General features: G+C 42.8%; 2 protein-coding genes across 2 annotated transcripts; both read right to left on the reverse strand.

The window, feature by feature from the left end:
* On the reverse strand, window positions 1–992 carry LOC116524897 (olfactory receptor 13C7-like). The gene has a single exon (XM_032240475.1). It carries the CDS (start codon window positions 990–992, stop codon window positions 18–20), a length of 975 nt encoding a protein of 324 aa, XP_032096366.1. The 3' UTR covers window positions 1–17.
* A 9,161-nt stretch (window positions 993–10,153) lies between these two features.
* Window positions 10,154–11,354, reverse strand: LOC116524677 (olfactory receptor 13C7). The gene has a single exon (XM_032240046.1). It carries the CDS (start codon window positions 11,111–11,113, stop codon window positions 10,154–10,156), a length of 960 nt encoding a protein of 319 aa, XP_032095937.1. The 5' UTR covers window positions 11,114–11,354.
* Between the last annotated feature and the right edge of the window lie 3,222 nt (window positions 11,355–14,576).

A 14,576-nucleotide genomic window follows, 5' to 3' on the forward strand; every position in this document is an offset into this window, starting at 1 on the left:
TCAGGACCCCTCCACCATCACTGGGGGAAACGTTTCTGAAATACCAGGTTCCTCACAGCGGCCTTCACGTCCTTGTTCCTCAGGCTGTAGATGATGGGGTTGAGCATGGGGGTCACCACCCCATAGAAGAGGGAGATGAGTTTGTCTGCAAGGTCCTGCTTGTCTGCCCCCAGCGGGTCCTTAGACTTGGGCTTCCCATACATGAAGAGGATGGTCCCACAGAAGATGACCACGACTGTGAGGTGGGCAGAGCAGGTGGAGAAGACCTTTCTCCTCCCCTCTGCTGAGGGGATCCTCAGGATGGTGGCAAGGATGAAGACATAGGAGAAAGAGATGAACAGAACTGGGACCCCCAGGAAGATCACATTGGTCACTCCCATACTGATCACATTGACAGAGATATCAGCACAGGCCAACTTCAGGACAGCCAGAATCTCACAGGTGAAGTGGTTGATGATGTCGTCTCCACAGAAGGGCAGCCTCATTGCAAGGGATGTCTGCACCATGGCAGTGAGGCTTCCAGCTACCCAGGAGCTGGCAGCCATGGGGACAGAAGTAGCTGTGCTCATAACTTTAGGGTACCTAAGGGGGTTGCAGATGGCCACATAGCGATCAAATGCCATCATGCTCAGGAGCACACACTCTGTGGCTCCCATGGCAAAGGAGAGGAACATCTGCACTGTGCAGGCTGAGAAGGAGATGGTTTTTCTGGGGGTCAGGAAGCTGTCAAGGATGAGAGGGACCGAGGAGAGGGCAGGGCAGGTGGTCGTATAGCAGATGTCCAAGAAGGAGAGGTTCCCCAGGAAGAAGTACATGGGCGTGTGCAGGCAGGAGTCAAGGATAGTCACCAGGATGAGGACCCCATTGCCCAGCAGGATCACCAGGTACATCAGCAGGATGAGCACGAAGAACGTCCTCTCCAGCTTTGGATGGGCAGAGAGGCCCAGGAGGATGAACCCCATCACAGGGGAGGTCTGATTGGAACTGACCATGGTGTCTCTATGTCACTTGCGTGAACTCAGAGGGCCAGCCCCATGATTCTCTGATGCCTAAAGTGCCCAGACAGCCAATGAGGAAGTCCTGACTCGCTGAGCAATTGGAGAACAACTCTGACAAATCAAAGCATTGTCTATATTGCTCTAAATAAAATGCAGGAAATTTTATCAAAATCTACTTGGTGATATTTGGCCACCCCATAGAGAGGCTTAAAATGTCACCTGATTAGATTTAAATTTTCTCGTCACAGTTAAGGCAGACATCAGACATTTACTTCATGTTACATGTGTGGATGATTCACTTTGTTTAATTTTAGCAAGAAATATTATATTCCATTTGTATGATTTTTTTTCCCTTGGGATCTAGGATTGGTAGAAAAAACTGGTGCTCCTCATCCTCAATTCCTGACCATTCTGTTCTGTGAGCACTTTAAAAAATCATTATTATTATTTGAGACAGAGTCTCACTCCATTACCTTGGCTGGTGTGCAGTAGGGCAAACATAGCTCATTGCAGCCTCAACCTCCAGGGCTCAAGCGACCCTCCTGCCTCAGTCTCCCAGGTAGCTGGGACCACATGTGCGTTCCACCACACCTGGCTAATTTTTAATTTTCTTGTAGAGATGAGGTCTCACTTTGTTGCCCAGGCTGGTCTCAAATTCCCCGGGCTCAAGCAATCCTACTGCCCTGGCCTCCCAAAGTGCTGGGATTACAGGCGTGAGCCATGGCACCCGGCCTGTGAGCGCTTTCAGATGCTCTCTGCCTCCTCTTTTCTAGCTCGCTCCCAAGATCACAGAACCCAGGGCTATTTGTCCACTTATGAATTCATTCACTCACTTGCCAGACTCTTCTGGAACACATACTAACGGGACTGGCGTTCACCAACCAATCAGTGCATGGGAATCGTGAAGTCCCTTTTCTTCTCTGGAACTTCATTTCCTGGATGCTTACTTTGGAATAGATTATTATCAGAGATATTCAATCCCAGGGACTAAATGATCTCATGAATTTCTCGTTCTTGGACTGTTGGACCACAGAGACATCCTTTTCTATGTCATTCAACATTCCCCCAATGCCACTTGGTCACCAGGTCTGCCACTGGGGATAGAGCTGGGCCCACAAGAGTTTCTATATTCTTTTAAAAGTGCTCTCCTACCTTTACAACAAGTGTGTTGATTCAAATCACTTCTCTGGGATCTGGGAATAGTCCAGAAGCCAAAAATAGCCAATCTGGTTGGAAAGCAGCAGCCAGATGAGTTAGTGCCTGAAATGGGTGGAATTTTTCTTGTCTTTGTTCTGTGTTTTGGTAAAGTCCACAAAAGACCATTCACTGCTCATATAAAGCCACTTAAATCCCACCCTGCTATTGGGATTATTCTAGTCCCTGAAGTAATTTAAAGTTTAGAAATTCAAGTTACAAAGTCAAGAAACTTCTTATACATCTGGGATTAAGTCCCCACGATCCAATTATTCTGAAGTCTCTCCAGAAATACCTTCTTCCTTCCTTCCCTCTCTTCCTACCCATCCTGCTGGGCTATTGGAAAGCATTAGAGAGGAAGGATTATCCTGGTTCTCTCCAAATTAACAAGAACACCCAGTCAATGAGAACTCTCACCAAAGTCCATGATAGATCTTGGGGAATATGAAACCACACAGGACAAATCCTTGTGGGTTAGTCCCCTTGGCCATTTACAAATTCAGAATTGAAAATCTCAGGTTTGGGTGAAAGCCAGTGACCTAGATCTCTTGTCTATATCTCACCAAATAGGTTCTGCTAGGCACCTCTGACCCAGACCAGGCCTTTAAAGGATCATATGTGAATCCGGTCATGACTTCTACCAGAGAGTTTCAGAGGCAAGGCAGCTGTGGACTTGAAAAAGAGCAGCTGCTCACAGAGTGATGTCCTGATGTATATGGCTGAGTCTTTTCCTGTGTGTACGTGCATGAGAATCCTATATCGGTGCAGTTGTGAGAGCACTGCTGGTTTACCATGGGAATCTGATAAACTCCACTTCTAAGATCCAAAACTGAGAGCTGTGACTGCCCAGGCAGCAGCCAGAAGCATCTTCAACATGGACCACTGTTTTCTGATACACTATAGTTTCTTAATCACATTCCAGTTTTTCCTTTCCCATGTAATTCTAATACCAGCAATGGTAGGTGGCACATGTGATAAGCTCTATTCCACAGATGTTCTTGGTATACAAGAAAAGCCTGCCCAGTGTCAGCAAAAACACTTGGGCAATCTTGCCCAACTCTTTCACAAATGAACATGCTTGCCTTGTTCTAAAAATCCAGGAATCAAATACATCCACATTAATAGTCATAAACCATTTTGTCTTGTGTTAAATGTTTTTCTTTTTGTGAGATATATTATACATACAAAAGAGCATAAAAAGCATATGTATAGCATTCAAAAAAAAAAAAAGAAAATACACTTCCATGTCCCCCCTCCAACCAGGTTAAAAGTAGGATGTTCCAGAACCTTAGAAGCCCCTCGTACTTCCCTATCCAATTATATTTCCTCATTCCCTCCCTTCCAAGAAGTGACCACCATTTTGACTTCTGTGGGAATAATTTTGTGGTAGGCAGCATCTTAATGATCCCCACATCGTCACACAACTCCCTTCCTGTGGTGATCAAACACTAACCTAGGTACTGCTGTGAAGGGATTTTGTCAATGTAACTAAAGTTCCAAATCAGTTGGCTTTAAGATTAGAAGATTATCCAGTGAGGTCTGACCTAATCAAGTGAGCCCTTTAAAAACAGTTTTCTTTGGTTAGTAGCAGAAGGAGAAGCCAGATTCAAAGTATGGGAAGGATTCCACATGCTGTTTCTTGATTATAAGTTGGAGGGAGCCGCAAACAAGAACCAGAGGGCTGCCACAAGAAGCTAAGCATGATACCTGGCAATGGCTAGCCAGGAAACTGGGACCACAGTCTAAAAAACAAGGAATTGAATTCTGCCACCGGTACCAATGAGCTTGAAAGCTGACTTTTTCTCAGAGTCCAGCTCAACTCACCCAGCCTTCTCACTTCCAGAGCTGTGAGCTAATAATTAGGTGTTGTTTTAACCTGCTGCTGGTGGGGTGGTTTATTATGCAGAAAGAGAAACCTAATATGTATTCCCTTTATTTCCTTCATAGCTTTACCTTCTGCAATGTATTAGTGTACAATGTATTGTTCCATTTTGAAAAATGGAATAACAATTGCAAACCTAGCTTTTTAAAACAATACAATTATGGGGTATAAGAGAAGTTTTGTTACACAGATATATTGAGTTGTGGAGAAGTCTAGGTTTTTAGTGCAAGCATTACCCAAAAGAATGTATATTATGCCAATTAAGTAATTTCTCATCCCTCAGCCCCCCTCACATCCCTCACTTCCAAGTCTCCAGTGTTGATTAGTCCACACTTCGTGTCCATGTGGACACATTGGTATTTGACTTTCTGTTTCTGAGTTGCATAACTTAAGATACTGGCTATCCAACATGGCCAGTTTCATCCATGTTGCTGTAAAATTCCTTCTTTTCTATGTCCAAAGAGTACTCCATTGTGTATATAGACAACATTTTCTTTATCCAATCATCTGCCTATGTATGCTTAGATTGATTCCATCTTTGCTATTGTGAATAATGCTGTGATAAATGTACCAATGAATGTATCTTTTTTACATAATTAATTATTTTCCTTTATGTACATACAACTACTGGGTATCTACATAAAGGAAAAGAATTATGTAATGGCAAAACCCCATTTTTAGTTTCTACTAAAAATACAAAAATTAGCCGGGCGTGATGGCGCATGCCTATAATCCCAGCTCCTTGGGAGGCTGAGGCAGGAGAATTACTTGAACCTGGGAGGCAGAGGTTGCAGTGAGCTCAGATCACACCATTGCACTCCAGCCTGGGCAACAAGAGCAAAATTCTGTCTCGAAAAAGATTAATTATGTAAAAAAGTAGATTGGTAGTTCTATTTTTATTTCTTTGAGAAATCTTAATACTGTTTTCCCTTGAGGTTTTACTGACTTGCCTTCCCACAAACAATATATAAATGTTTCCCTTTTTCACATCCTCACTAACATCTGCTATTTTTTGACTTTTTAATAATAGTCATTCTGACTGGCAAACCTAGCTATTGGATGACAAGAAAATATTGCCACTATTTTGGGGAAGACTCACCCGAGAATCTAAGCTCTCAGTTTTAATAGTCCCTTCTGGGTAAGTCAGACAGTGCTGTAGTGTGGCCAGGCACCAGACATCTGGCAGAAATATCATCAGAGAGAGTGGATTGTTTTATGTTTTCCGCTTCTAAGCTCTGACTCTGGCCCTCTTCCCACTCTTGGGAACAGATCAAAGCAGAATGCTCTCTGGAGTGGAATGAATGTCCTCTGCTAACCCAGTCAGCAAGACACGGAGAGATAAGAGGGTATTTTATACATGCATGGCCAAGATAAGGCCAGTGCAGGAAAGAATGTGGGCCAGGCTGTGGGGAGCATTCTGTCCTCAAGTTAATCACCATAGGCAGCAGGGGTCTACGAATGAGAGCCCTTGACATGCCTTTCTCTGGAGCCACAGGCCTGCCCTCTGGGCTGGCTGCCTTCTCTGCGGGGTGTACAACTGTCATGCCAGGATCTCCTTTACTGTCCTGGGGACTCCTTACACCTCTCTTATGTGTTGGAACTTCTGTTTCTTTCGTCAATTTCTTTCTATTTCTTGGTTTAATCTCTTATTTTGATAGAGCACATTCTTGAGTAAGTTCCTTTTTTTTTCTTTTGAGACTGAATCTTACTCTTGTCACCTAGGCTGGAGCGCAGTGGCACAATATTGGCTCACTGCAACCTCCACCTCCTGGGTTCAAGTGGTTCCCCTGCCTCAGCCTTCTGAGCAGCTGAGATTACAGGAACATGCCACCACAATCCACCTAATTTTTGTGTTTTTAGTAGAGATGGGGTTTTGCCATGTTGGCCAGGCTGGTCTCGAACTGCTGACCTCAGGTGATCCACCCACCTCAGCCTCCCCAAGTGCATGAGCCACTGCACTCAGCCTTGAATAATGTCTTGAGAAAGAGTGTATTGTATATACATTTTTGAGATCTTATATGTCTGAACATATTTTTATTTAACCTCCTTACATGACCGATAATTTGGTGGGTGTATTAGCCAGGGTTCTCCAGAGGAATATTACTAATCATGTATGTGTGTGTCATAAGGAACTGGCTTATGTGATTATGGAGGCTAACAAGTCACAAGATTTGTAGTCAGCAGGCTGGTGGCCCAGCAGAGCTGCTGAAAAAACTAATTTCCCAGCTCAAAGGCAGGAGGAGTTCCCTCTTACTCATCCTTTTTGTTCTATTCAAGCCTTTCGCTGATTGAATGAGGCTTAGTACATTAGGGAGGACAATCTGCTTTACTCAATCTATGCATTCAAAAGGTACTCCCTCACAGACATCTCCAGAATAATACTTGGCCAAATATCTGGGTACCCCATCACCCAGTCAAGTTAACACATAAAATTAATCAATCATCGCAATAGTGTGTGGAACTCTAGGAACTTATTGGAAATCATCTTCCTTAGGAATTTGAAGGTAATTCTGATACAACCAGAAGCCATTTTGATTGTTGATCTTTTATGCTAATTGTTTTTTTACTCCATGAAAGACTAAAGTACATCTCTACCGTGGCTGTTGTCTGCCAGTCCAGAGAGCCATGATTTTACCCTCTACAGAGAATAAAACTTTTGTTGGGGTGGGCAAGAAATAGTTGACTAATGTTGTGGAATGAATGAAGGGGTATAGGGACTCTGTTTCTTATACATTTGTCACCTAGTCTTCCTTCTTTAGCAATACTTCTTACACCCAGTCCTAGAGGTACTTGGTACAGTGAGTTTCTCTGTGCTACAAATCTAGTCGTTGCCTATTACTATGGTTTAAATGTCCCCTCAAAAACTCATGGTGAAATTTAATTCCCATGGTAACAGTGCTGAGAGGTGGAACCTACAAGAGGTGATTAGGCCAAGACAGCTCAGCCTTCATGAATGAATTAATGCCACTATTGCAGGAGGGAGTTATTGCAGGAGTTTGGCCTCCTTTCTCTCCTTGTTTTATGTTCTTACTTGCTCTTTCACCTTCTGCCATGGGATGATGCAACACAAAGGCCTTTACCAGACGCCAGTGCCATGCTCTTGGACTTCACAGCCTCCATAACTGGGAGCCAAATAAACTTCTACTGTTTATAAATTACCCAGTCTCAGCTATTCTGTTAAAGCAGCAGAAAATGGAGTAAGACACCTAGCTTTCCAAGTTTCTGGCTTGGGATTTGGCTCTGTCAGATCTGCTACGGCAATTATCACTAGTTAATCTGCTTCCTAACTTTCACAGTGTTCTCACTGTTGATATCTTACTTCTCCTTAACCTTGTAGAGTTTATCAGAAAGAAAGGAAGACTATAGTTTTCATGGCTTTTAGGAGGAATGAAATTAGATGCATGTGTTCAGTCATCCTTTATGCCTCAGTCTTGATTCCATAAAATTTCTAACATCTTGTATTTTTGTAATTGTTTATTGCTTATTTCTCTCCTGTTAGAATATAAGTTTCACAGGCACAAGTTTTTTTCTGTATTGTCACAGATGTTCCCTTAAAGTATAAAAATAGGGCCTTTCTCACAATTGACTCTCATGCAGAAGGTGTCAGGAGCCACGAGCTCATAACGCCACACACACACAAAAAAAGTTAAGTAACTAGATATAATTACCAATTTATGGGAAACACAAAGACAGACACCACAGAACTGCAATCAGCAAAATCAGACCATGGTAAACTTTATACTTTCCCATTATGGAAAACTACTCCTTCCAAAAAAATAATCTAGCCTAAAAGCAGGGTGGTGGTGGGAGGAACAGAGGCAGAGGGAAAGATAGAAAAAGGGAGGGGGAAATACAGACTGAAAGAGGCTATATTAGTCCATTCTCACGCTGCTGGTAAAGATATACCTGAGACTGCGTAATTTATAAAGGAAAGAGGTTTAATTGACTCACAGTTCAGTATGGCTGAAGAGGCTTCAGGAAACTTACAATCCTGGCAGAAGGGGAAGCAAATATGTTCTTCTTCATATGGTAGCAACAAGGAGAAGTGTCAAGCAAAAGAGGGGAAAGGCCCTTATAAAACCATCAGATCTCATGAGAACTCATTCACTATCATGAGAACAGCATGAGGGTAACCACTCCCATGATTAAATTACCTCCAACCACGTCCCTCTCACGACATCCCACAATACGTGGAGATTACGGGAACTACAATTCAAAATGAGATGTGGGTGGGGACACAGCCAAACCATATCAGAGACAAATCACAGTGTATGCTGTTATTTGGATCCTGGTTCAATTTAAAAATTAAAATAAATAATTTATAAGACATTTCTGGAAATATAAATGTTGGATAATTGATGATATCAAGAAATTATTGAGTTTTAGGGGATTTATTTATGTGTTAGATATTAAATGGGACTTTATATTTTTATGAGTACTAATCTTTTTTGGATATAAATACTAAAGTCTTTCAAGATGGAATGCTATTATCATTTGGGATTTGCTTTAGAATGATAAAGGAGAAGGGTAAATAATCCACAGGGCTACAGAAGAGCAAGACTGGCCATAAGCAGCACAGAAAGACAAATTTTGCATGTTCTCACTTATTTGTGGAAGGTAAATGTTAAAACAATTGAACCCATGGAGATGGAGAGTAGAATGATAGTTATTGGAGGCTGGGAATGGTGGTGAGAGGGTAGAGGGGAAGAGATGGCTTATGGGTACAAAAAATAGAATGAATAAGATCTAGTATTTGACAGCACAGCAGGGTGACTATAGTAACAAAGAACTTAACTGTACATTTAAAAATAACTAAAGAGTATAATTGGATTGTTTGTAACACAAAGGATAAATGCTTGAGGTGATGGAAACCCCATTTATCCTGATGTTATTATTATACATTGTATGACTGTATCACAACATCCCATATACTCCATGAATATATATACCTGCTATGTACCCAGGAAAATTTTAAAAATTAAAGATTACACACACACACACACACACACACACATGATCTGCCATGAGCAGATCATCTTTGGATCTAGAAGATGAATACCTAAGTTTTATCCTTTCTACAGGATTAAATTATCCCATAAAATAAAATTTAAAAAAAGTTCCTAGTACCTAGCCCAAGTATTGCAGCCTTTATTTCTGTTTCACGTAGGTCTGGTCCTCTTTGCACATTTGCTTTATCATCTCTCTCTCTGCAGAACAGCTTTCTCTTCCTTGCTAGATACAGGGCCACATTCATCACAGCTTTACATGGTCTATCAGTTCAAGAACCTTGGGCCAAGTGAGAGGTGACTCTATGTCCAAATTCCAAATGCCTTGGAGAGAAAATATGACTAGCCCAGTTTGGGTCAACTATCCAATTATCTGTGGCCAAAGGAGAGAGCATGACTGTCCTCTCAGTAGGGGCTAAGGGAAGACACATTCTGCTTCAGGCAGAACATTCCAGCTAATGTGTTATAGGCTACAGATGTGCCAAGCTCAGAGTCTTCCTGGGATTACTAAGCAGAACCTGTAGTGACCTAAGCCCCCAGGTGAATTGCCTTCAGCCATGAATAGATTCATCCACTCACCCCAGGGTGTCACATGCATTATTTTCTGTGTGCTCCATGGCAAGACAAAGATTGGGAAGCACTATGCTAAGGAAGTGGGCAGGGTCATTAAGTTCGGTCCCATGGTGTCTTCAGTGCCTCCTTTCAAGAGTAGGATCTGGGCTTTACATTTTTGTAACACAAAAGTGCACTAGGGTGTTTTTCCCAAAACAGAGAAACCACCTGCTCACAAAGGTTGAATTCAGACTTGAACAGTGGAGAAACAAAAAAAAATCATTCCTGTGTAACCAGCAGCATCCTGCTTCCATCCCCTCAAGCCACACTCCCCCTGGGTTCTAGGTTTCAACATTTTCATTGGGTTCAATCACAGCTAAAGTGCTCTATTACATGAGTACTTCAATTTTCTGGTAATCACTCTTCACATGTCTCTTCTTTGGAAAACATTCTCTTCTGAGATTTGTGGGTGAAAGCAGCCAAGAAGCAAAGAGCTACGTGGACATCTGTTCCCCCAGACATCACTGGGCAAAGCATTTCTGAAATACCAGGTTCCTCACAGCAGCCTTCACGTCCTTGTTCCTCAGGCTGTAGATGATGGGGTTGAGCATGGGGGTCACCACCCCATAGAAGAGGGAGATGAGTTTGTCTGCAAGGTCCTGCTTGTCTGCCCCCAGCGGGTCCTTAGACTTGGGCTTCCCATACATGAAGAGGATGGTCCCATAGAAGACGACCACGACTGTGAGGTGGGCAGAGCAGGTGGAGAAGGCCTTTCTCCTCCCCTCCACTGAGGGGATCCTCAGGATGGTGGCAAGGATGAAGACATAGGAGAAAGAGATGAACAGAACTGGGACCCCCAGGAAGATCACATTGGTCACTCCCATACTGATCACATTGACAGAGATATCAGCACAGGCCAACTTCAGGACAGCCAGAATCTCACAGGTGAAATGGTTGATGATGTTGTCTCCACAGAAGGGCAGCCTCATTGCAAGGGATGTCTGCACCATGGAGGCAGTGCTTCCAGCTACCCAGGAGCTGGCAGCCATGGGCACATAGGCAGCCTTGTTCATGATCACAGGGTACCTAAGGGGGTTGCAGATGGCCACATAGCGATCAAATGCCATCATGCTCAGGAGCACACACTCTGTGGCTCCCATGGCAAAGGAGAGGAACATCTGCACTACGCAGGCTGAGAAAAGAATGGTTTTTCTGGGGGTCAGGAAGCTGTCAAGGATAAGGGGGACTGAGGAGGTTGTATAGCAGATGTCCAGGAAGGAGAGGTTCCCCAGGAAGAAGTACATGGGTGTGTGCAGGTGAGAATCGGACACAGTCACCAGGATAAGGACCCCATTGCCCAGCAGGATCACCAGGTACATCAGCAGGATGAGCATGAAGAACATTTTTTCCAGCTTTGGGTGAGCAGAGAGGCCCAGGAGAACAAACTCTGTCACAGAGGCTGTCCAGTTGGCATTTACCATGGTGTATCTCCTCTGTCAACTGAAGGAAATACTTAGAGGTCCAAACTCAACATTCTTTGCCTTGCATAGGAGCAGTGCATCTGGTCTAGAGTTTCAGTCTGGCTAAGAGATTAAAAGACAGTTTTGAAAGTCTACGATATTTATTTATTTCCAAGAAAAAGAGACAACAAAATAAAAAATTATTTTGGGGCCACAGGACACCAAATACACAAGGTTTAAAATGACTCTGATAGTGTAACTCGTGATCAGTGACAAAGACACATAACACATTCATTTAGGGGTGCTACATCCTACATGGCAATTTACCTCATTAAACTTTGATCAGAAAAGTGACTTAAAGTTTCCGTGGTCCCCCAAGTTTGTACCAGATACTAGTGACTTAATTAGTTGTGAATCCTCACCTTATAACTACTTATTCTCTTTAGACAATTTTTGTATAAAGCAAACTCCTGTTGTTGCCCAAGATCTTTCTCATGGGCAATACTAGCCCCAGCTGGGTCTTTCAGGAAAGGAGAGATGCAAGGGAAAGGGGAGAGGGTTCCAAGGTAACTTCATGCTCTGGAATTTTCAATATGTCCCTAATATTAGAATCTGATGTTTCATGAAGATAAATAGAAGGCTGGCCCCAGAAACCTATAGTGGCTCACAATTTCCGGGACTCTAGTTCTCTTTGGTAACTAAAGCAGTGCTTTTTTTCTTATCATTCTACTGAGGTGAGTGTCCACACAGGAATTAAGAGTTCTTGAACCTAAGTATGTCACCCAGATGTAGACCGCCACACTGATTATGCCCCCCAAATAAATCTGGTCTCAACCTCTGTCCTTTTCTGCAGAACACTGATGCATGGGCTTTCAGCTTGATCTCTTCTAGTGATGAAGAGCTCACTACATTCCCAAACAGCCTGCTTCCTATTTACAGAGCTCCGAAGTGTCAGACCATTCTTTATTCTAAACCAAGCCAGCAGCCTCCTGAGTTTCTCTCATTCATATGGTGGTGGTTTCACCTTCTTGTGGAATTACCTGAGTTTGTGAAAAGTCAACAGAAGAGGCTCTGAAACCATATGATCATCTTATTTCTGGGGGAGTCTCTGAAGTTAGGTGAGTCCATGACCTAAGACTGAAAAGTTTCATAGGCTTCTTGCCGTCTAGATTTTCTGACCCAAGAAGGAGTTTCACATGGGCCTCAATCTTTGTGATAGCGCTGAAATTGCTTCATTCCTTCCTTTCTCAAGTCCCAACCCAGCTGGAAAATCAAGTCAGAAGTTAGGAATGTGACTGCGCTAATAAAAAGTTTAAGTATTACTCTTATAAGAACCCTAACTTACCTTTGTCAGTAGCCTACTGAGAAAATGTGCCCATAGCTTAGGACTGGCGTGTTGGCCAGAAATAGCAGCACTAGCTTGAAAGACTCGGGTTGAGATGGCCACCTACGATTTGAAGAAAAGAGTGAAACCTAGTTCTTCCTACTCAGTCTTGGTTTTATGTTTTAAGCAAAATTTCCGAATGAATAGCCAGAACACGTAAAAGGCAATTTGAAATCAGTGCTGCCATTGGGACTATTATGCTCCCTGAAGTGATTAAAAGTTTGGAAGTAGAATTGTACAAAGTCAGGAAACTTTTTATCCTTCTGAGACAATGTCCCCAAGATCCAATTATGCCAAAAGCACTCCAGGAAGGCTTCTTTTCCTTCTTCCTTTTTTCCTGTTGGAACTTTCCACACTTAGACCATTGAGGGAAATTAGAGAAAGCATTTGCATGTCCTTTTTGAACTTCTGCAAACTTCAAAATGCTAAAAATTCTCAAAAAGAAGCTGGAGAGCTAAATGTTATTTTGGAATGCCCTCCATCCATGCACTATGGGATCAGCAGCTGTGGGCACAATAATTCCAAATCAAGTGCTCAGGGGCATGGCTGTGGACATTTTGGAGGAACTTCCATGTAAAGCCCTGGGGAGACTTCAATGGGGAGTCAGTTTCTGACAAGTCCTTGAACAATGGGGGAGAATTAACACATGAAGAGACAGGCAAGGGATGGGAGGAAGGAGAAGACCATCTTAGGGACAGAGCTTGGCACAGCTCTTGGGCTTGCTTGTTTCTTCCACAACCTCAACAAGGCATTTGAACAGCATCATGGAATATGAGGGATAGCACAGAGTTCAGAGAAGATATTCTATGTTAGTGGAATCTGGAGTATGATAGGCAGCGTCTAACATGGCCCTAGTGATCCTTGCCTCCTGGTATTCATGGTATTCATGGCTTTGTGTCATCCTCTCTCCTTGAGTAACTTGCATTTAACCAAGAGAATACACTCACTTACTGACTTTAGTGAAACAAACTTCCAGATTGGAGAGACAAATGTGACAAGGAACTGAGAGAGGTCTCTGGCCAACTTACGCAGGACCTCAGCCCAACAACTCTCAAGGCACTGAATCTTGCCAACCATCTAAGTAAGCTTGGAAGTAAACCTTTCCCCAATTGAACCTTCAGATGAGATCCCACCCCTAGTCAAAACCTTAGTTGCAGTCTTGTGAAAGACCCAGAAGCAAAGGATCCAGTTAATCTGTAATCAGAACTTGACCCACAGAAACTGTGAGACAACACATGTTATTTCAATCCACTTAGTTTTGAAGTAGCTTGTTATGCAACAATAAATAACTAATATGTGGAGGATGATTATAAACTATGAGGAAGAAGCCAGGGAAAGAATGAGGTGAAATATCTAGAAAATAGTGGTTCAGTGAAAGGGATTCCTCTACTTCCTCAAAAGTCTTTCCTATTTCCAGAAGACAGAGTCAGATTCTCATTCTGGATCAGTCTGCTTATTTCCCTGCACCTCTATCCTGGGTGTTAGCTTAGCCTTTGGCTACATGGAACATGATCACTTCCTCTTTTGTGTATCAGCCCTTTAGAGATAGAATAACAATAAATCACTGCAGATATGTGCAGCTTCGCTGGAGATATGGCACTGAACTAGGCACATCACTCCTTCTACTGCCTGCTGTGAACACTGTGTTTCTGTGAATGTGTCAGAGATCCCTTTGGCTTACCTGGCAAAGAATCATCTCCTCTAGGAAATTTCTCATAGCAATTCCTGCCCACGGAACTCTCTCTCCTCTAAACTTTAAAAGCTTCCTTTCCTGGGATATCCAGCTTTGTTCTGAACTCTGGAAATTAACTTGTGTAATTTATTTTCTCTGGATGTGTCCATGTGCATAGTTCTATTCACACATTCATATGCATAATGTGTGTGTGCACACATAGGTGGTTTGTAATTCTTTTTCTCTTCAGCCTCAGGGATCTGGTGTTATTCATTTCCAGGATGAAATGCCAATAGGCTTCCTGCTGAATTATGAACTTGAATCTTGATGTTCAAATCCCCCTTAGTTTGTCTAAATGATGCTCCAGAATTCACCTGCATTCATTATTTTCATTCTGTCTGGAAACTCAGTGGTGGCATTATTTTTCA

This window comes from Sapajus apella, unplaced genomic scaffold (assembly GCF_009761245.1).
Source record: "Sapajus apella isolate SASKATOON/1434 unplaced genomic scaffold, GSC_monkey_1.0 scaffold46, whole genome shotgun sequence".
Classification (NCBI taxonomy): Eukaryota; Metazoa; Chordata; class Mammalia; order Primates; family Cebidae; genus Sapajus; species Sapajus apella.

Excerpts from the sequence above, each read along its gene's own strand:
- LOC116524897 (XM_032240475.1), bottom strand. The coding sequence starts at position 992 with ATGGTCAGTTCCAATCAGACCTCCCCTGTGATGGGGTTCATCCTCCTG.
- LOC116524677 (XM_032240046.1), bottom strand. The coding sequence starts at position 11,113 with ATGGTAAATGCCAACTGGACAGCCTCTGTGACAGAGTTTGTTCTCCTG.